Source organism: Solea senegalensis, linkage group LG2 (assembly GCF_019176455.1).
Source record: "Solea senegalensis isolate Sse05_10M linkage group LG2, IFAPA_SoseM_1, whole genome shotgun sequence".
NCBI classification, from domain to species: Eukaryota; Metazoa; Chordata; class Actinopteri; order Pleuronectiformes; family Soleidae; genus Solea; species Solea senegalensis.
The window spans coordinates 35,284,598-35,308,757 of NC_058022.1; the positions used below are offsets into that span (position 1 = coordinate 35,284,598).

Sequence of the window (24,160 nt, forward strand, 5' to 3'; positions counted from 1 at the left end):
CTGTGGACGGAGTGTCCTGTTTAAGACATAAGGAGTCCAAACCTGCAGTAAATGACCCAGAGCATCTATGAATTAAACATGTCACTTTATTTAACACTATTTAAATATGAATCACGTTTGGTCTCGTAATTAGGGCACGTGCGGGTGTCCATACCACATAAATATATCGCGATAAACAGAAATTGTAGTTTTTCAGACTTTCATTCTGGGCAGAAAACGACAATGTAGCCAGTTTATAAACGTGATCTTCTACATTGAATCTATTGTTACCTGATGTCTGCTCGTGTAAAGCAGATGTTTCAAAGCGTGACAAGGAAGTTCGGTAACGATGATACGCGTGAATAATCATCACTCACACACACACATTCACCCGTAATCACGTTCGCTTTTACGCACAGATCAGCTGGCGCGGCGTCTCGTGCACAAACATGAATATGAAGCAGCTTAAAAACATCAGGAATATCAGAGTGTGAGAGAGTCCATGTGTCAGCGTGTGTCTACACACAACAACATGGTTCACCCATTTATTCGCAAAGAATGCACTTTTTAAACGAGGTTTGCGCTGTTTTTTCTGTTTCCGCTCGCCTGTAAAAAGCAGAAGTGGTTTTTTTTTAGGGCCTGGAAGCAGAAGCTCCGGGTCTGTGCTGCTGCTGCTGCTTCTGCTGCTGCTGCTGCTTAATCTCTCCTCTTACTGTCGTTTGATTGCGGAGAGCGCGCAAAGGTGACGGTGCAGGGAGCTTCACCCCGCACACACGCGCACACACACACACACACACTCCAGCTTCATCACAGCCTGATGAGAATGATGATTATTAAAGTGATGATTACAGTCCTGCGAGTCAAACCCAACGCCGGAGTCGCTTTTACGCACGGCGTCTTTGACACCAGTGGAATAACAAACATCCTCTGCCATGAACGGGCTTGTTTTTTTATTTATTTCCCTTGATGAATTATTAAATAATAACATAAAACATCTGCACAACACAAAGATCCAAGGCTTCATGACAACCTCTCAGTCTCTAAACACACACACACACACACACAGAGATGACCAAAAATAAACCTGTTCCTCCATATTTCCAAATCAGACGAGAGGAGAAAAACATCCACGCGCCACATGGACGTGGTTATGATGACACACAGGCTCAGTCATAATAAACTGAAACATATGACGAGGACTGAGGGAGAAACGGTCATTATAACGTGATGTTTAGTCTGCGCTTCGGGTTCTCTCGGAGAGGTTGAGACAGAAACACGCACACATATACGTAGAGATGAAAAAGAAGAAGTGAACACTCACCCTCTTCTGCGGAGACTCTCAGCACCAGAACCAACACAAATCCAACCAGCGACGGCACCAAATCCATCTTTAAAGTTGTTTTTTGTTAATGTTCCAACGCGATTCTTTTCCTCCTCCAAAAAAACCCAACAAACAAAACAGAGATAAAACAGAAAAAAGATCCACACCCTTCAGGACCCCACTCAGGAAAAATCCCACGGCGTTTTTTAAAAAGTGTGTGACAACTACATGTCACTGAGATGAGGATTCTTCTTCTTATTATTATAATATTATAATAATAATAACCTCAGTCTGTCCTGGATCTCATCCAGAAACAAACTCCGTGGTGAGACGCTGGCGTGGACAGCGCGGCTCCAGGTTGTGCGCGTCAACGGCTCCAAACGCGAGCCTCCCCACTCCCCCGCGTCCGCGCGTCCTCGTCCCGGCGTCCGCGCGTCCTTCGGCGCACACACGGGTTTCCTGGGCTCCTCGTGCTTGAAGGAGCAGATCCGGATCTCACAGCCTCGGAAAAACCTCCGCTGCTTTTCTTTCTTCAAAGGTCACGCGCTGATGAATGGAGAGATGTTTGTGCGCTCGCGCTCCGGCTCCACGAACACTCCGCTCCTCCCCGTGCTCTCTCGCTCTCTGCGTGGCTCGCGTGGCTCCGGCTCTGACACCAGCGTGGGCTCGCGCTGCTCTCAGCCTCTGAGGTGTGTGTGTGTGTGTGGAGTGTGTGAGCGAGTGATCGAGCTTTTGAGCCGAGCAGCTATCGCGTTACAGTGGAGGCGCCTCGGCTCCGCCCACTCCCGTCCGTCACTGATTATAAGGAGGGAGCGCGTGTGCACAGCCTCTCTCTCTCTCTCTCGCTCTGTGACACACACACACACACATACAGAGAGTGAGAGTCACTCAAGGGCCCCCACACTCCTGAGGGCCCCATAAAACGCCTCATAAACATATGGTAAATAAAGGTTTCTCACTTTAATGGCGTCAGAATGTGAAAAGTGATAGTCGAGGGTGTTTTTGAAGTGTGCCCACGTGACTTATTTACCACGAACCAACCTGAGACCTGAGTTTCATCGCTTGAAGGCGTTTCTGACTGGAATTAACCACTCCCTCTCCCACTGCCTCCATCACTGAGTTCAAATGTGTTATTTTGTAAAATGCTGTGTTTGAAATCTTTCATTCAGATTAACCACAGTGACGCAAAGTGACCACACGGGGCAGCGGTAGACCAGCAGCTCCTGTGTCCGGTTTAAAAACTTCAGTTTGTCAAACTGTGAGAAAACGTGACAAATATATAACTGAGATGTCATGAAATTGATCAGGTGTATAATTTATTAGGTGAGGCCTTTGTTAAGTGGCTAAAATCAGCTTCTCTTCCTTCAAAATCTATAAAATCTTGCATATTTATGAAGGAAACTGATTTTAGCGACTTAACAAAAGGCTCTTCTAATATAAAATCTATGCCTGATCAAGTCTATGATACCTTAAGAATATTTATTGCCACGTTTTCTCCCCATTTGAAGGCATTTTCTGACTGGAATTAACTGCTAACTCTCCTGCACCAAAGTCCATGCAAAGAACTCAGGAGTTGTTGATCCACTGCTGCCTCCATCAGTGAGTTCATATGTGTTATTTGTAAAATTCTGTGTTTCAAACACTTCATTCAGATTCACTTCAGTGACACAAAGTGACCACACGAGGCAGCAGTAGAGCAGCAGCTCCTGTGTCCACATGGGCTAAAATCAGTGATTTTCTCTATGGGGTCTGGTGCAGGAGAGCGAGCGCTTTAAAAACGTTCAGTTTTCACTCAAAAACTGTGAGAAAACGCGACAAATATATTCTTAATCCTTTGTTAAAATCCTAAAATCAGCTTTTCCTTTTAAAATCCTGTGCACATGCCGAGAACGCCAAGCAAGAATTGAATATATGAAGGATTCGTACGTAATAATCCCTGATGGGACTAACACGAACACGTTCCCTGTGTACTCCGCTCTCTCACCGCTGCCCTCCATTAGCCATGTGCTGACCTAATATTTTGGGGGGTTGAAAGTCGATGGAGGGGGCAGAGATGTTGACAAATGGGAGCGGGTATCAAATGACCCCAGGGGAGTGGGAGGGGGAGCAGATCAGAAAGTGACCCAGTGTTCCGTGAAGGTTTGATATTGGCGTGCCGCCCCCCCCCACACTCTCTTTATCTCCCTTTATCTCCTTCCATCTCCCTTTATCTCAGTGAAAGGGTCAATCAGAGGGTTAAGCAAAGTTCACCAAACACTCGTTAATCAATGCTTCGTCATCTCTATGCACATACACTCAGCGCTGCTGCGTGTGTATATTCCCAAAAAGGTGTAAACATCACGGCTGGCTGGTTTGTGCCAGTGTGGACGTTTATCCAGCGGCTCAGATTAGTCCGTCACAGCGATGTGTGACAGCCGCCGCGCCCTCAGGTTGGAGGTGTGGGCTTAAACAGTGACTGACAGGCTGCCAAGAGGCGGCGGCGCTAAGTCGACCTGAGGGATGCAAATGCAGCAGAGGGTGACGGACAGTCGGTGACACGCGGACCTGTCATACAACCTTCTGTCAGGGGCACCGGGGGTCTTTTGTTGACACTGTTTTACAGCTTGTGATGCACAGGGAGACGATAATGACTGTATGTTTGTCTCTGTTCAGCACCATCGTGTCCCCGTGTCCCACAGAACTTTAGTGTGGTACTGACACTCAGTCTCACTTAAAACACGACTGACAGTAGGTACACACGCAAAAAAAATACTGGTCCACTTAATCCACTTAACATAAGGCTAATCTAATAAAATCCAAGTGTACGATAACAGAAGAACCACTCGCCTTCCCCACACCAAACCCCATAGAGAATTTACGTCACAGCACACAGGAGTTGTCGATCCACTGCTGCCTCCATCACAAAGTTCTAATGTCATATTTCTTCGTTCAGATGAACCTCAGTGACACAGAGCGACCACACGAGGCAGCAGAGGACCAGCAGCTCCTTAAATGGCTGATTTTCTCTATGGGCTTTGGTGTGTGAGAGTGAACAGTGTTTGCAAACTGGAGTGTATTCATGAGGTATCACAGACTTAAGGTGACATAGATTTTGAGTGTTTGACCCCTCCCCTCCTTTAACGACATTTTGTCTTTAAAGTGCTAATTGCACATATTGCACAGTCTCCGTATACATGTTGCTCCTGTGAAGTCAGTGTTGACACCGTGTCAGTACCTTCAGCACTTACAAAGCACCTGAACTATCCCTTTAAACAGACGGTGCACAGCGCGTCGCACGGCTTGAGAAAGTTTCCCATGTGTTCCTGACCTTTAGGAATGCACCTCGCTGTTCCAAATAAAGATGCCAGCGAGGCTACATGCTGTACCTCATTACACAGCCGGGCCTCAGCCAGCCCATTACATTAGAGTGGGTAATACAAGCCACAGGCAGGGCAGAGGGAGGGAGGGAGGGAGGGAGGGAGGGAGGGAAGGCCTTTCTCAGCAGATTATTTTGGGCTCACTACTGTGTCATTACTCGACCTCCCGCTCTGTATTTAGGCCTGTTGATTGCAGGGCAGGGCCGAGGTGGGCTCTCCCTCTGTTGAGTCGAGGGCTTTGACACCGCCGGCCTCCGCGCTTCATGTGTTTTTTGTGGCGAAAGTCGGCCGCGTGCCATTTTACTGTGCCAGCCCAGTTACCCCCCCACCCCCACAACTCCCACCACGGGTGAGTTCAGTCGTTCCGGAGCAGACGTGAGGCCTTCTGTGTGTCCTTTGTTCTCCTCCTGGCAGCTCGGCACCACCTGCGTCCTCCCGCCGTACGCTCACGTCAGTCAGGTGAAAAAAGGGTTGAGTTTTCACTGACTCCTCGCTCCCTCCTCCTCCTCCTGTGGGGTTTGGTGTGGGAGAGTGAGTGAGTGGTTCACCTGTTCCTGTTGAAAAAGTGAACGTCAAACATAGACCGTAGCGGGTGTAAGGCATAGCACATGTAAAGTGTGGTGAAAAAACAACAACCGAATTATCACTTTAACTTCAGATGCAGATCCTTGATGATGAGTCCCTGCAGGTGATGGACTCTCAGCAAACACCTCTTTCCGGGCAAACTACACCCAGCTTGTCTTGTATTTATTCAAAAGTAGCAGCAGCAGCAGCAGCAGCAGCAGCAGCAGCAGCAGCAGACATCTATTGTGGCGTAACGAGGGAGATATGCTGCTAATGACTCAAATGAAAGCCATCTCCTTGCGAGCGTGTGTCATGTTATGAGCCGCTCATCATGTCTCGGCGTCGGCGGCTGTTAAAGTGCCACAGCCGTGTAATCAGAGTCACTTCCTGCTGCAGCGTCTCTCGCCGTGTGCAGACCGTCCGTCCGTCCGTCTGTCAGCCACATACAGTCCAAGTCCTCACCTCAGCACACCTGCACTGTGTTCACTCATGGGTGGCAGAGGGGAACACAACAGGGTCTCTCTTCCCCCGCTTTATGTGTCTGTGTGTGTGTGTGTGTTAGGGGGGAGAGAGGGGGGAGTCAGAGAGAGATACCAACCACTACCACGCCGCTCCTCTTATCACACTCGGCTCCAGGGACCGACAGCATGACTGATAACTCTCCCTCTCTTTCTCTTCTTCTTCTCCCCCATCTGTCACACACCTCTCTACCTCACCCCTCCTCCTCCTCCTCCTCCTCCCCCCCCACCTCCACAGCAGTGTGTTTTCTGCCAGTCAGCCGGCTGTGGGTCCGAGGAGGAAACTGTGCGAGCGTCTTGTTTTCTCTCGGAGAGGCTGAGTGATCCCAGTCGACGCCCTGGGCTCTCTGAAGGTGGGAGAGATAAGCTGCAGATAGCCTCGACTTGACCCTGTCAGCATCTTGAGAGTGTGTTTGGGGGTCACTGGTGGGTAAGGAGGGGGAACTTCAGAAGACGCGGCTGTGCGATGCCTTTTCAGCTTCACACACGCTGCTCTCTGCATTCTATGGAAACTCTACACTTCACTCTACGACATATGAAGAACACTTTTGTTGCATTTTCTTGTCTTTCGACGTCCTTTTCTAACAGAAAACTGACGTATTTTAACCTCTCGCTCTCACACACCAAACCCCATAGAGAAAATCAGCGATTTTAGCTCGCGGGTGACACAGGAGCTGCTGGTCCGCTGCTGCCTCGTGTGGTCACTTTGTGACACTGAGGTCAATCTGAACAAAAATGATCAAATGCCGAAATGACAAAATACGACATTTGAACTTAGTGACAGAGGCAGAAGTGGATCAACAACTCCTGTGTCGCTGATTTTCACTATGGGCTTTGGTGTGGGAGAGTGAGCGGTTTACAAACTTCAGTTTCCTGTTGGAGAAGTCTGTCTCACAGTGAGATAAAGACATTAAACGTGTACACTAAAAGTTGATGTAGTATTTTGCTAAGTCGCTAACGTCTGCTTTTATTCTCTCGCTCACACCAAAGTCCATAGAGAAAAGTGACATTTTAAGCAGGTTAAACAAATGCCTGCTGGTCTACTGCTGCCCCTGGTGGCAAGTTTGTGTCACTGCGGTAAATCTAAACACAGGATTTTAAATCTGTGTTTAGATTAAAAGTCACACGATAGCACATTTGGAGTTACTGATGGAGGCAACAATAATGTTGATGCTGGGATGTAAAATCACTGATTTTCTCTATGGGCTTTGGTGCAGGGAGAGTGAGTGGTTTGCACGCTGCAGTTTCCACATATTTTAAAGACACTGTAGACACACACACACACACACACTTACACACACACACATATCTGCACTGTGATATTTCTAAATCTCCTCACACCGCTTCCTTCACTCTGAGTGATCTCCCTCCTTTCACCGGGAGGCACAACATCACAAATCTCTCACATCCGCGGCTTTTTCTAAACTAACTGCCACTGTTGGATTCCTGATGGGCCACCCAGGGTACGGGCATGCCTCAGCCAGGGTAATAACACACACACACACACACACACACACACACACACACACATACTGTATAATCTCAGCTGCTTGGAAAACACTTTCAAAACACTTTCAGCCGCATGGACCAGACACAGAGAGAAGAACCTCAGAGCCAGCAGCGCTCACGCTGAAGGATACACCCTCAGAAACGTCTGCTGCTCAAAATAAACAAGGTTTATTTTGTAATATTAGTAACATATTTTGTAACTAAATAAGATTTTGTAACATTTTTGGTAACATTTGTGGTTTTTTTGTAATATTAGTAACATATTTTGTAACTAAATAATTTTAAACATTTTTAACATTTGTGGTTTTTGTAATATTAGAAACATATTTTGTAACTAAATAAGATTTTGTAACATTTTTAGTAACATTTGTGTTTTTTTGTAATATTAGTAACATATTTTGTAACTAAATAAGATTTTGTAACATTTTTAGTGACATTTGTGGTTTTTTGTAATATTAGAAACATATTTTGTAACTAAATAAGATTTTGTAACATTTTTGGTAACATTTGTGGTTTTTTTGTAATATTAGAAACATATTTTGTAACTAAATAAGATTTTGTAACATTTTTGGTAACATTTGTGTTTTTTTTGTAATATTAGAAACATATTTTGTAACTAAATAAGATTTTGTAACATTTTTGGTAACAAAGGTAATGTTTTTTTTTGAATGTTAGTAACATATTTTACGACATTACAACACTCACACTGACGGCCAATGAGTTTATAGTCTGGCCAGTAAGGGGCCGGTCAAATGAATTTCAAAATAAAAGAGTCTGTGTGGATATGGACAAATATATATATTTCACAATAAAAAAAAGCCTTTTTATGAAGTAAAAAATGAAAGTGATTGCCCGGTCGCGTACGGCCCTCGAGCCATGATTTGCCACCTCTGCATTACAACATATATCACTTTATAGTAACATAGGTCAGAATTGTGTCTGTTTTGTCTGTATTCATGTGTAGAAAATGTTCTGCTATCTACTTTTCCATGACTCAGAGTGTCAGACACATGTTTACACACTGAATTCAACAGTGACATGGAAAAGTGGATTCAGCTAAAGGTGTTTACATCTGAGGATTTGGACGCTCCATACCTGACGTGACGTCTGGAGGTGGCTGCAGGAGTGCGGCATGATGATTCACACGGCTGAGTGTGATGGGAACAGACAACAGCGTCAGGTCGAGGTGCTGAAGGAATCCAGGCTTCAGGCGATGGAAAAAAAGCCAAACCAAAAACATGATGTAAACATAAACAAAGTGGATGTTAGATTATGTGTACATTAAATGATTAATGTGCAGGGGAACGCCACAGATGACAGCTGCCCACACACATTTGCTTAATCACAGCGTATCCAGAGCAGCATTTGTGAATTCATGAATCAAAGTGGATGATCGGGATTTGCCCTATTTTCGATGAATGGAGATTTATTAATCCGTTTAATAATGTTCTGCTCCGGATTTCTGCAGGTTTGGCGGCACTTTGCGTCCAGAATATTGCATCACTGCCTTCTTCTCGTTCTTTTCGGTGTTTCCTCTGCAGGAACTATGACCAGGAACCATGTTTAGTTCCATCTACAGGAAGTAGAACCAGTAACAATAGGCAGCAATGATGACCAGGCTCTAGAGACTTGCTTTTCCACCACAAGAACCCGGGACTACATGGAAGACCCGAGCAGTTTTTGGCCCCAAAAGGTCCCTGCTCCGTTGTAGTAGTTTTGGTGCTTTGCTGTACCAATGATAGGTCTCCTGTGCATGTCCATCGCAGGAATCAGGACTTACATGCAAATATTGGGAAGGATTGTCTTTTTCTCCCTCTGCTCTCTTCTATTGTGGAGCTGGAGTCAAGATGGCCGCCACGCTGCCTCGGCTGCTGTTGTCAGAAATGTTGTTTGCCCACTTTAATTGCCAGACGCCTCCTCTATTCCCCGGCCACCTCTTGTTTATGATACAGCATCATTATCCCGCGTATGTCACTGAGGAAGGAGGAGAAGAAGAAGAAGAAGAAGAAGAAGGAGAAGAAGAAGAGCAGAATGCATCTTCCTTTTCTTGCTCCACCAGGATCTATTTTACTTGTGTTGTGTCTCTTTCATGTCTGTTCACTGGCCTGCTGTGCGTCTTTATAGTCACATCAAAGTGACCTTCGCCACCCGGTTCCCTCCAAAACCCCCACTCCTCTTCTTTTAGTCCGACACAAACACAGACAGAGAGGAAAAGAAGGGAGGAGGAGGAGGAGGAGGAGGAGGAGAGGGGTTACTACATGTATCTTGCAGGCAGCTCTTTAATACCTGACATTACAGATGGTAAAATATACAATACTATTGAATATCGCAGTAAAAAGCACTCAGAATAAGTGGATTTCCATAATCGGGTTAATGGTGAATGAAGAAATTTGACTTTATAATGTTTCTAGCTCATCCACACACACACACACACACAAACACACACACACACACACACACAGTCCTAGTGATTTATTTTGAAGTGCCACGAGGGGGAGCTGCATCTTTCCAGACATTATTTTATAATGATCTTATTTAAGAAGGGGGCTGGTCAAATGAATTTCAAAATAAAATAGTCTGTGTGGATATGGAGCGATATATAGTTCACAATAATTTTATGATTAATAAACATTAATATGTTAATAAAAAACATACAGAATTGAACACATTTTAGGCCAAATGAAAGTGATTGCCCGGTCGCGTACAGCCCTCGAGCCACGGGTTTGCCACCTCTGCATTACAACATATACAGTATCACTTTATTTCACTGTCTTGTCTGTATTCATGACTCAGAGTGTCAGACACATGTTTACACACTGAATTCAACAGTGACCTGGAAAAGTGTTTACATCTGAGGATTTAGACGTCAGTGAATGTGCCAAAGTGTCCACGAGTGTCTCCTCCTCCCTCCCTCCCTCCCTCCCTCGGTCTGTGGGTTCCAGACTCCACTCACTCCATCACGGCAGGAATGAGAGCTGAATTAGGAGGCAATAATAAAAAGACAAGAGGCCATTCTCCACGCCTTGTTTACTCTGCAGGGTTTTTATCAGGACGCCCGTGAGAGGACGATCAGCGGAGAGACAGAGAGAGACACTGCAGGACGAGTGTAGACAGACAGAGACACTGCAGGACGAGTGTGGAGAGACAGAGAGAGAGAGAGACACGGAGAGAGAGAGACACTGCAGGACAGTGTGGACAGACAGAGAGACAGAGACACTGCAGGACGAGTGTGGACAGACAGAGACACTGCAGGACAAGTGTGGAGAGACAGAGAGACAGAGACACTGCAGGACGAGTGTGGACAGACAGAGAGAGACACTGCAGGACGAGTGTGGACAGACAGAGACACTGCAGGACGAGTGTGGAGAGACAGAGAGAGAGAGTTTTTGTATTTTCCTTAGGGGAGAGATAAAAGTCTCTGTAACAACAACATGAGGCAGAAGAACAGTGTCATTATCATGTGAAGTGTGTGTGTGTGTGTGATGAAGTTTTCTTTCTTTCTTTCTTTCTTTCTTTCTTTCTTTCTTTCTTTCTTTCTTTCTTTCTTTCTTTCTTTCTTTCACACACAGTAACTTTACACAGTTACATTTACATTTGAATTACATGGGATTTGTGTGACGTATTGAATGATTGTTTCCAATTTTGTGTACATTTTTGAACATTCACAACATTTTTTTTTTTCATATTCAAAAGTTCTGTTTGCAAATTCAAAAATGTTGTTGTAAATTCAAATTTTCTTTACAAATCCCCAAATTCTGTTTGTAAATCCAAAAATAGTTTGTAAATTCAAAAGTTTTATTTGTGAATTTTGTTCAAATTTAAAACATTGATACTGGTCACATGACGGTATCAAACCAATAACAAGTATGTATCAAATATGCTTATTTGTTTCCAAGATGTTTCCTTGACAACAAGGAAAATGTTTAAATAAAGTTGGATTGAGAGAAAAACAGGAATGAAAGTATAGACGAGTAGTCGCACAGACACAGACACAAAAGAAGAAGAAGAAGTCACATGACTTGACTGAAACAGACACAAAATGGCTGCCAGTTTTAAAAAAGAAGTCAGAAAGGCGGCTCCTTTAATAAGGTTTAACCCTGATGCATTCATATTACCATGGTAATCTTATCAACAGCATGTGTGTGTGTGTGTGTGTGTGTGTGTGTGTGTGTGTGTCACACACAGCTAAGCACTCAGCCCCATTAGTGTAATTGACTTACAGCCTCCTGACCACAAAGGTAACATCTGTGTGAGTCGTGTAAGTGAGTGGCCCGTGTCACCTCACACACACACACACACACACACACTGACCTTGACGTCAGTGTGTGTGTGTTCAGATTAAACAGATTAAATAATGTTACTTTTCTTTGAATATTTCTTGATTAAATGACATTTTTTCCTCAGTAAAAATACAGGTAAGGTAACCGGGAACAACCTGTCTATTGTTTGCATTATTTACACTAAACACAAAACCTGTTATGGTGTGTGCCACCACACACACGCCAGCTTAACAATCTGTTTGCCACTTTACCTCAGTGGAAAATGAAGTTTGAGTCAAACACGCTCACTCTCCCACACCAAACCCCACAGAGAAAATCAGCGATTTTACAACACAGGGACATCAGAGTTATTGATCCACTGCTGCCTCCATCAGGAAGTTAACCCGTGTTATTTTGTAAAATTCATGGTTTGAAATCCTTCTTTCAGATTTATCTTAGTGGCACAAACTAACCACACGAGGCAGCAGTAGACCAGCAGCTCCTGTGTCCCTGCGTGCTTAAATCGCTGATTTTCTCGATGGGGTTTGGTGTGGGAGAGTGAGTGCTTTACAAACTTCAGATTCCTGTTGGAAAAGTCTGTCTCACAGTGAGATAAAGACGTGAACGTGATCTTAAGATAATGTAGACTTAAAGCTGAGGTCGATTTTTACATGTATGTATTTTTTACATCATGTGTTAACACTGAAAAACCTCTTTACACCCCTGCACCAAACCCCATAGAGAAAATCAGTGATTTGACATCACAGCACACAGGAGCTGTTGATCCACTGCTGTTTGCAAAGTCAAAAGGTTTTATTTGTAAATTCAAGATTTCTTTACAAATTCAAAAGGTTTTATTTGTAAATTCAAGATTTCTTTGGATTTAGCTTAAATGGCTGATTTTCTCTGTGGGGTTTGGTGTGGGAGAGCGAGCGGTTTACAAACTCGGGACAAAGCAGCGAACACGTTCTTATAAGATGATAAAAATGAAGCCCGTGGATCCATCACTATTTAGTGATGTTATAGAATATCAAATGCGGAGCGGGAGACACCTCCATATCAGGCTGCTGTTATGGAAAATGACTAATATATTGTGAGAGGGGAGTGAAGGAGAGATGGATGAGATACGGAATCTGACGCAGGCGGACACTCAATCTCTCTGAATAGTAATCCAATAATGTCTCCCGAGTTTCCTTATGGCTGATCAATTGTGGCCCCAAACAAATATAAACCATAACACCGAGTCAATAACCGTCAGTCATGGAAATACAGCGGCCTCGGCCGAGACGCGGGGCTCACGTGGTGTTTGGATCCCGCTGTCACTGCTTCCTAAAGGTGTGCCAGGCTGCTGCTCATTCAGATATTGATGAGAGGGAGATAAGCGTTATCCAGCGCGCCTGAGACCTGACCTGAGGTGAACTCAAGCTGGAGTGACAACCAACAACGGCTGACACGTCAAACAGGTTTGATCAGAGGGGGAGACGAGGGGGGTGAGAAGCGGCCGCGAGATCCAAACCCTTGATACTGAAAACGTGGGAGACGACAGACACGACCAACTGTCACTGTTTTAAGCACAGACTGAGTCTGGACCGCACACTTGGCGTCTAACGGTGCATGTGCGAAGTGAACCTCCGCCCCACCAGCAGGTGGAGTATTCAGCCCCGCCCACCAAGCAGATAAAAACATTTCCACAACAGAAGATGAAGTTGTCGCCAAGGCTAGTCATCCGAGCCTCAGACCGGCTGTAGCATCGTTCTCTTCTTCTTCTTTGGTATTCCCTGCGTTCAGACTCGTACCGTCACCCGATGGTGACGATACCGCGATAAGCGGTGCTTAATATTTAAGACTATGATGCGTCCGATGACGTTACAATCTGCGTCTGTTAATCCCTCACACACAACAGGCCAGATTATCTGTTCAAATCAGACTAAAATCGGAAAGACTGAAATCTAGCAATTATCCTCCAATGTGGGGCGGAGCTTAAACGATAATAGATAGTTAAAAAAAAGATGCAGAAATTGAATGAAGAGCCACGAGCTTAAGTTGTTTTGTTGTTGCGTGTGCGCCTCCACTACTCCAGGGGGCGACAGTGGAAGAATTCGATGGTTGTGTTGATTTAAACCCGTTTAATCTCGGCTTTCAATGGGTTTAACTGTCAGAAATGTAGTGAAACAAACAGTTGTCTGCGTCTGACGAACGTAAAACTGTCAAAATAAAGAGGCTTTCTCTTTACATTCACTTCATTTTCATTCAAGTCGCCGTCTCCGTCTGCGAGGTTTACTCGCAAACACTAAAAACAACAGTTTGTCTTTGTTCTCGAGCCACAAACACACAATTAACCCGCGTTCACTCACTAATCATCGGAGTCTCACACACAGAAACTCTCAAAGTGTTGGATAAATAATTCAAGCATTAAATCAGAAATCTGCTCAATTATTCACTAGTTGTTTGTTTTGGCTGAGTTGTGTTGAGCTGTGTCCGCATCATCTTCATCATCATCATCTTCCTCCATCATGTGCCACAGATTGTATATTTAATATTTAATAAAGTGACATCAGAGCGACAGAAGAGTAAAGAGAAAGCCGATATTTGACAGAATGTCTGACTTCCTGTCACTGACAGTGAAATAAAACCATCATCTTCTTAAACTTCATAAACTTCTCCTGCACTTTTTTATTCACAATGTTTGTGTAAATGATCGCAGCTGAGCACACAGCGCCACACGTGGGCTGAACTAGGTCATGGCATGTTTCATTCATCAGTCGAGCGCCGTGTCGGAATTAAAGTGCTAGAAATTCTTTTTTAACCACATGCCGTCACTGCTGCTGCTTTTATTTTGACCCGGCAACACTTTCCTCACACCGAGGAGAAACGACAGCGATAAATGAAGCGTTTTTTTAATTATAATCAACAGAGTTTAATGAGCCTTGAGCTAAAATAAACCTCCCGTGGTGAAACGCTTTCCCCTGAGATAAATAATGCTATTTATTTATTTTGAATGAATTATCAATCAATTAGGAAATGACAGAATCTCCTCAGGCCACAGACTGATGGATTGACTGAGGATCCACGTTTATTCCTCTGTTTAATAGCTTTAATAGATAAATAATGTGTCCTATAACATATGGTGACGTGATTGCATTATTTGGTGCCATATGTTGAAGTTATTAGACACTAATTATGTTATTAATGAATCATTTTGAGAAGAAGAAGAAGTTTGTGGCCGAAATGTTGCTAATGTGGATTTAAATAAGTCGACAACTCATTTCAACCGGAAATAAAAACACACAAACACAAAAGATAAGAAAACTGTTATGCTATTTGTTGCTCGTAAATTGTGCGATAGACGCGATTTGTACGATGGGCGTGATTTGTACGATAGACGTGATTTTTGTGATATAGACGCGATTTTTGTGATATAGACACGATTTGTGCAACACGCAATTTGTGATATAGACGTGATTTGTGCGATTGGCGCAATTTGTGCGATAAATTTGATTGTACGATAAACGGGATTTGTGCGATAAACGTGATTTGTGCGATATACTCGATTTGTGCGATAAGTGCGATTTGTTCAATAAGCGTGATTTGTGCGATAAGTGTGATTTGTGCGATAAGTGTGATTTGCGATGATTTGTGCAATAAGCGCGTTTTGTGCGATAAATTTGATTTGTAAGATAAGCGTGATTTGTGCGATATACTCGAATTGTGCGATAAGTGCGATTTGTGCGATAAGCGTGATTTGTGCGAGAAGCGCGATTTGTGCGATAGATGTGATGGACTCAATTTGTGCGATAGACTCAAATTGTGCAATACACTCAATTTGTTTCAGCTGCAGTTTTTAAAGTGCTTTATAAATAAAGTTGGATTGGATTGAAAGCACAAATTCATGCATGTACAAACTTCTATCAAAAATAAATATAAAGCATTTATTCGAATAAGTACATGTTAAATTGGAGACCAAACTCAAGGTGGTGATTTGAGGGTTTTACTACTGTTTTCAAAAAACTCAGTGTGGATTTTTACCCAAAATTGTTTTCATGTGGACGCCCCTGAAAATAATCTGCATCCAGACCAGTTTTCCAGCCGTAATATGTATCTATAGATAAATATGTTTGTAGAAAACACTACAGTAGAGATTAGAAAGAATCAGCAGCCTTTTCAAACGCCTCTGTTTTTGTTGAATTTCTGCTTTTTTAATGAAAAACAGAGCAGTGTGGACGTTCACTTATTCTTTAACGCTTAGCTGTAAAACGATGATGATGTTTCTCCTTCGACAACACTCGCTGTGAACTTCACAGACCGACAGTTGCTCATTAGAGAAAAGCTGCTAAATATACAGTTTAAAAGCCCGTGGGAGGCGGAGTCTGACGTGTGAGTGTCAGCGAGATGCGAGCTGGAAGCGGCGTCGGTGTGTTTGGCAGGTTTTCACTCGCTCGTGTGCGTGTGTGTGTGTGTGTGTGTGCCATCTGTAAATGAGCAGTGTGTGTGTGTTTTGTACAGTGACAAACCGATATGGTCCAGTTAGCTGTGAGCCCGGCGGCCATTTTAAGGAGACGCCGATGTCACTTAGATGAAGAAAGTTCATTGATTTGATGCAGAAACAGAGAAAGTTTCGTCTAATTAGCCAAACGTTTTCACCGCGTTACGGAAAAAACAGGATTTCAACAGTCAGAGCTCGACTAAATGACCTTTAGCTCTTCCTGTGTGTGTGTGTGAGAGAGAGAGACAGTGAGAGTGTGTGTGTGTGTGTGTGTGTGTGTGTGGGGGGTATGTAAAACATTATCCTCGCCTTTCTCTTTCTCCGCCTCTCACCTTTGTTTCCTTTGAAGAGGAAACTACAATGGCACTATTAGGTGAGCGCGGGGGGTCTTTGATGTGAACGGACCCTGAAATGTTTCTTTCAACGGCCACGGAGGGGGAGACGGGAGGGAGGAGGGGGGAGTTAAGGAGCTCCTGTTAAAGGAAACCTTGCTTTATCATGTATCTCTCAAACAGGAATCACTTCTCATTCAGCAAGAATGCATTCATCGATAAATGATAAATGACCAGTGGAGTTCCACAAGGCTCAATCATTGGCCCGCTTCAGTTTAACAGTTAAAGGTCCATTAGTTGGCAGAAATAGGACATTTATATATGTTTATATAAGTGTATATTTGGTCTAATTTATCCTTTTTGGATTTGATGCAGAAGCTTTTTTGGTGAGAGGGATTTATGTCGGAAGTCATATCTCAGGCTAGCTAATGTATGTTAGTACTATTTATGTTTTCTATTTGTATTCTTTAACCATGTACATACAGAGATCAGTTTCAAACAGAGTCAAGAGAATGGTTGGAACATTAAAACGAGAAGTGGCTCCTGACAGGAGCGATGACACTCTCCCGTCTTTGTTCTCACGCTCAACGACATAAAACGGGAAGTTGGACTCAGAGCCGAGCAGAAAAAAAAACATCCACACTCGAGTGAACGTCTTAAAGTTAGAGCTCACTCGTCTCACTGACGGACAGACTGATGTAAACAGTCCGTCCTCACACTCGTCTCCGTGTTATGTCTCATTTCCCCGGTGCAGATCCGTCTCCTGTACTTTGTCAAACTATTCTCCAAATCAAGCCGTCAAACAGGCAGAGAGCGCTCAATAAAACCCCGGCAAAGTGTCAATCATTCTGCTGCACCAGCCAACAAATGAGAGTGTGTGTGTGTGTGTGTGTGTGTGTGTGTCGGCCTGCTCTCAAATACACTCCAAAGTCCCATAAAGTGAGTTTATGTTTGATGGAACTTCACCTTCATCCAGACGGAGAAACAAGACGCTGGACTTTGTCCTCCGTCAGTGCTTTGTCCTGCAGAGACAGAAACATTTATAAATCCATGTGACATTCAAGTTCAGAGGAAGAAGGAGAGCAGCACAGGGTCCATGAAACTGGGATCAGCAGCAATAAAAGAAACCGTCACAAACATGTCACTGTACCAAAAACACGACTTGTGTTACAAAAAATAATGTCACAAAATGATGTTTCTGTTATAAAAACACCACCATTTTCACCAAAACGTGTTCCAAAATGTTGTGACGTAATGTCATAAAGTAACAACCATGAAATCTGAGCCAGAAACCTGAGAGTAATTTAAAAAACAGATTAAATTAGGAATTCTGAGAAGAAAAATCAGAGTTCTGAGAAAACACACACACACAATATCAATTGAAGCTTCAGAAACATGAGAAGAAAGTTGGAAATGAGAGATTAAATTAAGGATTCTGAGAAGAAACTCAGAATTCTCAAAATGCTGAATTTTCATCACATCAGTTTAAAATAAGAATCCTGGAAAAACAAGAACAGAATTCGGAGATTAATTAGAAAAATCTGAGATTAAATTAAGAATCCTGGAAAAAAAACTACAATAGAATTCTGAGATTAAATTAAGAATCCTGGGGAAAATCAGAATTCTGAGAAGAAAACCCACACAATATCAATGTAAAGCTCCGGAAACCTGAGATGAAGGTTAGAATTCAGAGATTAAATGAAGTATTCTGAAAAGAGTCCAAATTCTGCCTTTAATCTCCAGAAGTCTGAGACGTAAGACAGAATTGAGTTTAATCAGAACTCAGTTTTTCGACTTAATTCTATGAGTTTTATTTTATTGCAGTGTAAGAAAAAGGTGTGAGATTCTCCAGAAGAAGAGCTGGTGTTTGTGTCGGCGGTGATTTAGTTTCACTGAGAACGACAGAGAGGAAATGAGAAGAGAAGTCATCATGGAAGGAGAGAGGAACTGTCATGTCCCCGCTGTAATGGGGGAAAAGCAGCCTTTGCTGATTGGTGTTACCATGGCAACGGCTGGCACCTTGTATATATATATATATGTATCTGTGTGTGTGTGTGTGTGTGTGTGTTTCAGGATTTTGTGTGTGTGTGAATTTGCTTTTGAGCATCTGGAAATGTTGTTAATGCCTGTGTGTGTGTGTGTTAATGTGTGTGTGTGTGTGTGTGTGTGTGTGTGTGGAGACACAGACTCACATTACATCCACACTAATCTGCTTTTCTTTGATGATGAATAGATTTTTTTGTTTAAATGCAGTTTCATTTCTGTTCTCGTCATTCCTGTCGTCCACATTAACACAGCATTTCATTTTCAAGCACTGATAACAGAGACATGCGTGTGTGTGTGTGTGTGTGTGGAAGAGGATTAGGAACACATGCATAAATTCCTTTTGGGAGGAATTAATGAGATTAAATTAAGAATTCTGAGAAGAAAAATCTGATTTCTAAGAATAAACTCAGAACTCTGAGATAAAATTAAGAATTCTGAGAAGAAAAATCTGATTCTACGAATAAACATCTTAAAATTCTGAATCATAATCACATACGTTTTGAGATGGAAGTAAGAATTCTGAGATTAAGGTCAGAAAAATCTGAATTCACACAATCTCACAATCTGAAACCCAATATTGACTTACATCTTAAGAAATTTGAGAAAAGGGTTTAGACCTAAAGGATTAGGAACACATGTATAAATTCCTCTTGGGAGGAATTAATGAGATTAAATTAAGTATTCTGAGAAGAAAAGTCAAAATTCTGGCTAACCCTGACTTTGAGAAAAAAGTAAAGATTGTGAGTCTGAATTCTGTCTCATGATAAAATGTTTGAAAACACTATTAGGTCTGTTTATTTTCAGTTATTTAGAAAATTCTGCTCAGCCTTCTTCATACATGAGCTCATTCAGAAGAATGTCAACACACACACTAATGCGTGGAAACTTGAACTTTGTCCAAATCATGGTTTAAGATCCAGGAAAGAACAAAAACACAAAATAAAGCAAAACGCAGTTTTAGAAAACACAAATGAAGGTGAACATTAAAAATCATGTCTGTAACAACGCTGTGTTGACAGCAAAACACACAAACCTGACTCAATGTGAAGCGTATGGACAGTGTGTGTGTGTGTGTGTGTGTGTGTGTGTGCGTGCAGCCACTGCTCTCTGACAGTAACACACACACACACACACACAGGTCACACGTCTCCTCCACAGGTAACCACTGCAGACACACTCATTATTTTCAATCCCAGGTTTCCAGGCAGCTTCCAAACTAAAAAGGTCAGGACAATAGGCTGTAATTGTTTTCAGGGGTCACACAAACCAGTTTGTCTAAGCCTTCACCTCACATGTCGCACTCATTATTAATAATGGCCACAGTGCTGCGGCGGCGGCGGCGTCCTGGACTTCAGACCTGGACACGGTTTGGACGTGGTCGTGATGCTGGAACCCACACAGTCTTTCAGGCCTCGTCTAGTTTGCAGTTTATATAAGAGAAGTTATCGCTGACGGACTCCAGGTTCATGTCAGATTCTGTCAAATTCTGGCCAAAGAAAAAGTAAGAAAAGAGTATTGGGACTCGCTCAGGTAGATTCAAGTGTCATCTGCATATGTGATGTAATTTGGCAAAATGACTGTGTTAACAACAATAAAAGCAGGGTGCCCATGGGTCCTTGGAGTCCTTGAAAGTTTGTGAATTTGAAAATAAATTGTAAATTGCCCTTGCTAGACGTGGGTCATTGAAAGTGCTTGAATTTTGTGCAAGAAAAATAAGGTTATTTGATATTTAGATAAATGTCTCCTGCATCTGACATGCTCTTCAGGGTACCCACAGGTCCTTGGAATCATTTAAAGTTTGTGAATTTGAAAAACAAAAAAGACAATTCCCTTGAAGGTTTTTGAAAATTGTCCAAAATATACATGGGTCATTGAAAGTGCTTGAATGTTGTGCTAAAAAAGAAGGTAGGTTGATATTTAGGTAAATGCCTCCTGCATCTGATGTGCTCTTTGGGGTTCCCAAAGGTCCTTGGAATCCTTGTTGAAAATAGCTCCTAATAGACATGGGTCATTGAAAGTGCTTGAATCTTGTTTAAGACAGAGATTAGGTATTAGATAAAGGTAAAAGAATCCAAGGACAATCACTTGTCCAGATGCAGAGCGTGAAGCAAATCAACAAAAGTGGACGCCGTCATGGACAGAGAAGTTCTTACAAGTTGTCCTCCCATCTTAAGCTGTGTCAGCACATTCAGTCCTTGAATTTGGGGAATTGGTCCTGGAAAGTGCTTGAATTCAATGTCAACCACAGTGTGGGAACCCTGTAAAAGTTAAACAAAATAGGGCCGAGGGTAGAACCTTGTGGAACTCCAAACGTTTGTTGTATTGATGTGTTTACTGATAAAAACATTGTTGCTGAGTAAAATATGTTAAATATTTAGTTGTTGTTTTCAGTTCATTACATGATATCGCACTGTAAACACTTTCAAAGTTTTATTTTAAGGTTAAATACACCTACAAAGTCAAAGTTTGTCATGTTCCACGTGTCCGTTTAAGAAGCTCACGCTCTTCACTGACAAACACCAGAATAAAAGAATGCTTTCAGAGAGTCGTACACTTTCTCCTCTAATGCAACACGTTTACTGTTGTGAAAAGAAATCCACGGCTCGTGGGAGAGCGAGGCGTGAAACAGAGAAGAGAGAGAGTGATGTGACAAACAGAAAGAGGAAGAGTTTGCACCTGTGAGTCCGAAGAGGAATCTGCTGGTTTTCTCCCTCAGAGATGAAGATTCTGACCCTCGTCTCCTGTTGTTTAAAGCAGTGAGATTCCCCTGAACCACCTGTGTCACATCTGAATAATCACCTTTCAGACAAAATAAAACACTTGAATCCCACTTTTACTTCACCTCATGGACGTTCAGACGTCTCCTGGGCGACACGCGAGTCTTTCACCAGCAACAAGTAAAACAATTTTAAAGTTTGTCTAAAAACAAGCGCACAAAAGTCTGCTGACTGTGAGTCACACACACCTGTCAGTCAATCAAACACACACACACACACACACACACACCTGGAACACATCACACACTCGTCCAGGCTGGTAACACGCTGGTAACAGAAGATGAAGAGGAAGAAGAAGAAGAAGAAGACATCTTCCCTCTACACAAAATAATCCACGTCAGCATGAATGTTATCATATAAATGAGAATAAATCTGAGTAGAAAACAGTTGAAAAAGCTTGTTTTTCAGGTTAATCTGCTCCAGAGTCCGTGTGTCCGTGACATTCTCTCTCCTCTCCGGCCTGTAATTGACTCGTCGGCGTTGGCAGCAGTTAAACCTCGGGCTCAGCGGCTCGTCCAGAGGCTCGTGATTGACGCGCTGCAACTCTATCATGTGCTTTTCTTTTTCTCACGCTCGCTTTGGCTTGTTTTCTCTTGTCGTCTCTGGTTTCAGATTAGGTAATCCTGCGCGGTCGCTCTCTCCTCGTCATATCGATCCAGGCACAAACTACTGAGACTGAGGAGGAAGAAATACATTTATACGCTATTATTCTATGGTCTAAATCATTATAATGATGTATCATCATTACAGCACCCAAAAATGACCCACTAGCACCTGGAACCTGAAGTTTCTGTGACTTTGTAAAGCGCTCACTCTCCCACACCAAACCCCATTTTACATTCACAGCACACAGGAGATGTTGATCCACTTCTGCCTCCATGAGCAATTTAAATGTGTTATTTTTGTGACTTTGGCTTTGGAAATCCTTCGTTAACATTTACCTCAGTGACACAAAGTGACCACACGGGGCAGCAGCAGACCAGCAGCTCCTGCGTCCACGGGAGCTAAAATCACTGATTTTCTCTATGGGGTTTGGTGCGGGAGATAAAGTCGTGAACACATTTTCGCAGCATGTTGTACACTTAAGCGGGCATATTATGGGATATGGATTTTTTTGGTCTTGAACACATTGTAAAGATTTGATGCAGATTAAATCTGGTTTTGGATCAGATTACGTGTGGACAACTGGGCCCCGGTCGGTGTGAGAGTTACACGGCTGCGTGGAGACCAGCTGAGCGTCTCAGTTACTCTGGAAAGTTCTCTGCTCATGCTACAGGCATGCTGTTCTGCCTTTGGCCTGGTTTCAGCTGTCTGCCCCTGTATACACGCACACACACACACACACAGCACACACACAGCATATGTTCAGCCTCCCCAGTACAGGAGCATTATCTATTTAAGGCCACTAACTCTGTGGATTAGATCAAGATTGTGCCCCATAATGGCGAGTCTGGCACTGCACACGGCTTCAATTAAGACACACACACACACACACACACACACACACACAGAAAAATGTGATCTCACCCACATCCACATGTGGTCACACAAACAATCCACTCTTCAGTTTCAGTTTCATCGTCTCACTCTTGTTTTTTTTTTTTGTCCAAAGCGACAAAAACGACGGCTCGTAATAAAAAGTCATTTTCAGGTCGTTATTAAAGCATTATGGGATGTATTAACACCTCGCACGATGAAGAGCATGTGCGACGTCAAAGTGTGGGATCATATTCTTCGTTAAGTCTCTGTGACATGGTTTTTAAAACCACAGATTTATGTATTTATGTTTAAAATAAGCTGCAGTAAATGAAGCTGTGAGTCATTTATGTGTTACAGAAATGTTACAATGTGCACACATTTGTTATTTATTTGGTAAAAACTAAACAATTTGGAATTATAAGTACATTTTGGAATTATAAGTAAAATTTGGAATTCAAAGAAAATTTTGGAATTGTAAGTAAAATTTAGAATTATAAGTAAAATTTGGAATTATCAGTAAATTTTGGAATTGTGAATAAAAGATTTTGGAACAATAAGTAGGTTATTTGATGTGCAGTTGGACATTGTCGTCTTTGTCTCTCTTTGTCTCTTGTGTCTCATGACTCCTCAGTGACGTCACTCTCAGCGACCTTCAGTCTGATGACGTCACAGTTTAGTTTCGACTCAGCTGAACCTCGTCAGAGCAGGAACTAAATCAACGTTCCATCAGTGACGGAGAAGAAACCAAAATATTGATGTTGGTTTGTTGTCATCGACAGATGAAGAGGAAACAGATGCAGAATAGTTATATATAACATATACATATTTTGTATTTGTTTGTATGGTGGGAAGCAGCTCAGTAGGGAATGTTGCAGAATAATGAGGCCAGCCTGTAAATAATGAAAGAAAAGGCTGTCGAGCATCAATTAGGAGGCGCTTACTGCGCTGCAGATGTCTCGTGTTTGTTTGTGCACGCGTGTGATGTGTCACGTGTCGTCTTCTTCTCATGAAACATCGCCGGCGTCCAAAATTGAGTCGTATCGAACCACGCCGCCCACGTCGCCCGTGTTAATTTCTCTGTGACAGCGACTCCCACACACACACACACACGATCTTTAATCGCCTCTGTTTATCTTTAATGTTTATGTCAGATATTAGCCGGGGACTCACACTGATGCCGTCGCCATATTCACAGCTCGGTTCTCGTCAGCAGAGGAATCAGCAGAAGGAAGCGAGGTCGAGCGGCGAGCAGAGGCTGACACTGGTGACACTGATGAATTCATTCAAACACAACACCGGGAAGGCTGGGATCATCAATTCAGTTAAACATTTGGAATTATAAGTAACATTTGCAACTATAAGTAGATTTTTATAAGTAGAATTTGGAATTTTAAGAAGAATTTGGAATTTTAAGTAAAATTTGAAACTTTAAGTTGATTTTGAAAATTTAAGTCAAATTTGAAACGTTAAGTAGATTTTGCAACTATAAGTAGATTTTTATAAGTAGAATTTGGAATTTTAAGAAGAATTTGGAATT

General features: G+C 42.7%; 1 protein-coding gene and 1 long non-coding RNA gene across 2 annotated transcripts in view; both read right to left on the minus strand.

Moving 5' to 3' along the window:
- The window catches only part of nrp2a (neuropilin 2a), a 79,415-nt gene extending 77,360 nt beyond the window's left edge, over positions 1–2,055 (minus strand). Inside the window, exon 1 of the mRNA XM_044018033.1 lies at positions 1,301–2,055. Coding sequence (XP_043873968.1) covers positions 1,301–1,367 — 67 coding nt within the window. The 5' untranslated portion in view covers positions 1,368–2,055. The remainder of the gene's footprint in view (positions 1–1,300) is intronic.
- Positions 2,056–9,363: 7,308 nt separating this feature from the next.
- LOC122765016 lies at positions 9,364–21,957 on the minus strand. The gene is made up of 3 exons (XR_006359925.1): positions 21,044–21,957; positions 17,288–17,343; positions 9,364–9,425 (listed from the first exon to the last, which is right to left on the minus strand). It is a non-coding gene; the product is annotated as an uncharacterized LOC122765016 (long non-coding RNA).
- Between the last annotated feature and the right edge of the window lie 2,203 nt (positions 21,958–24,160).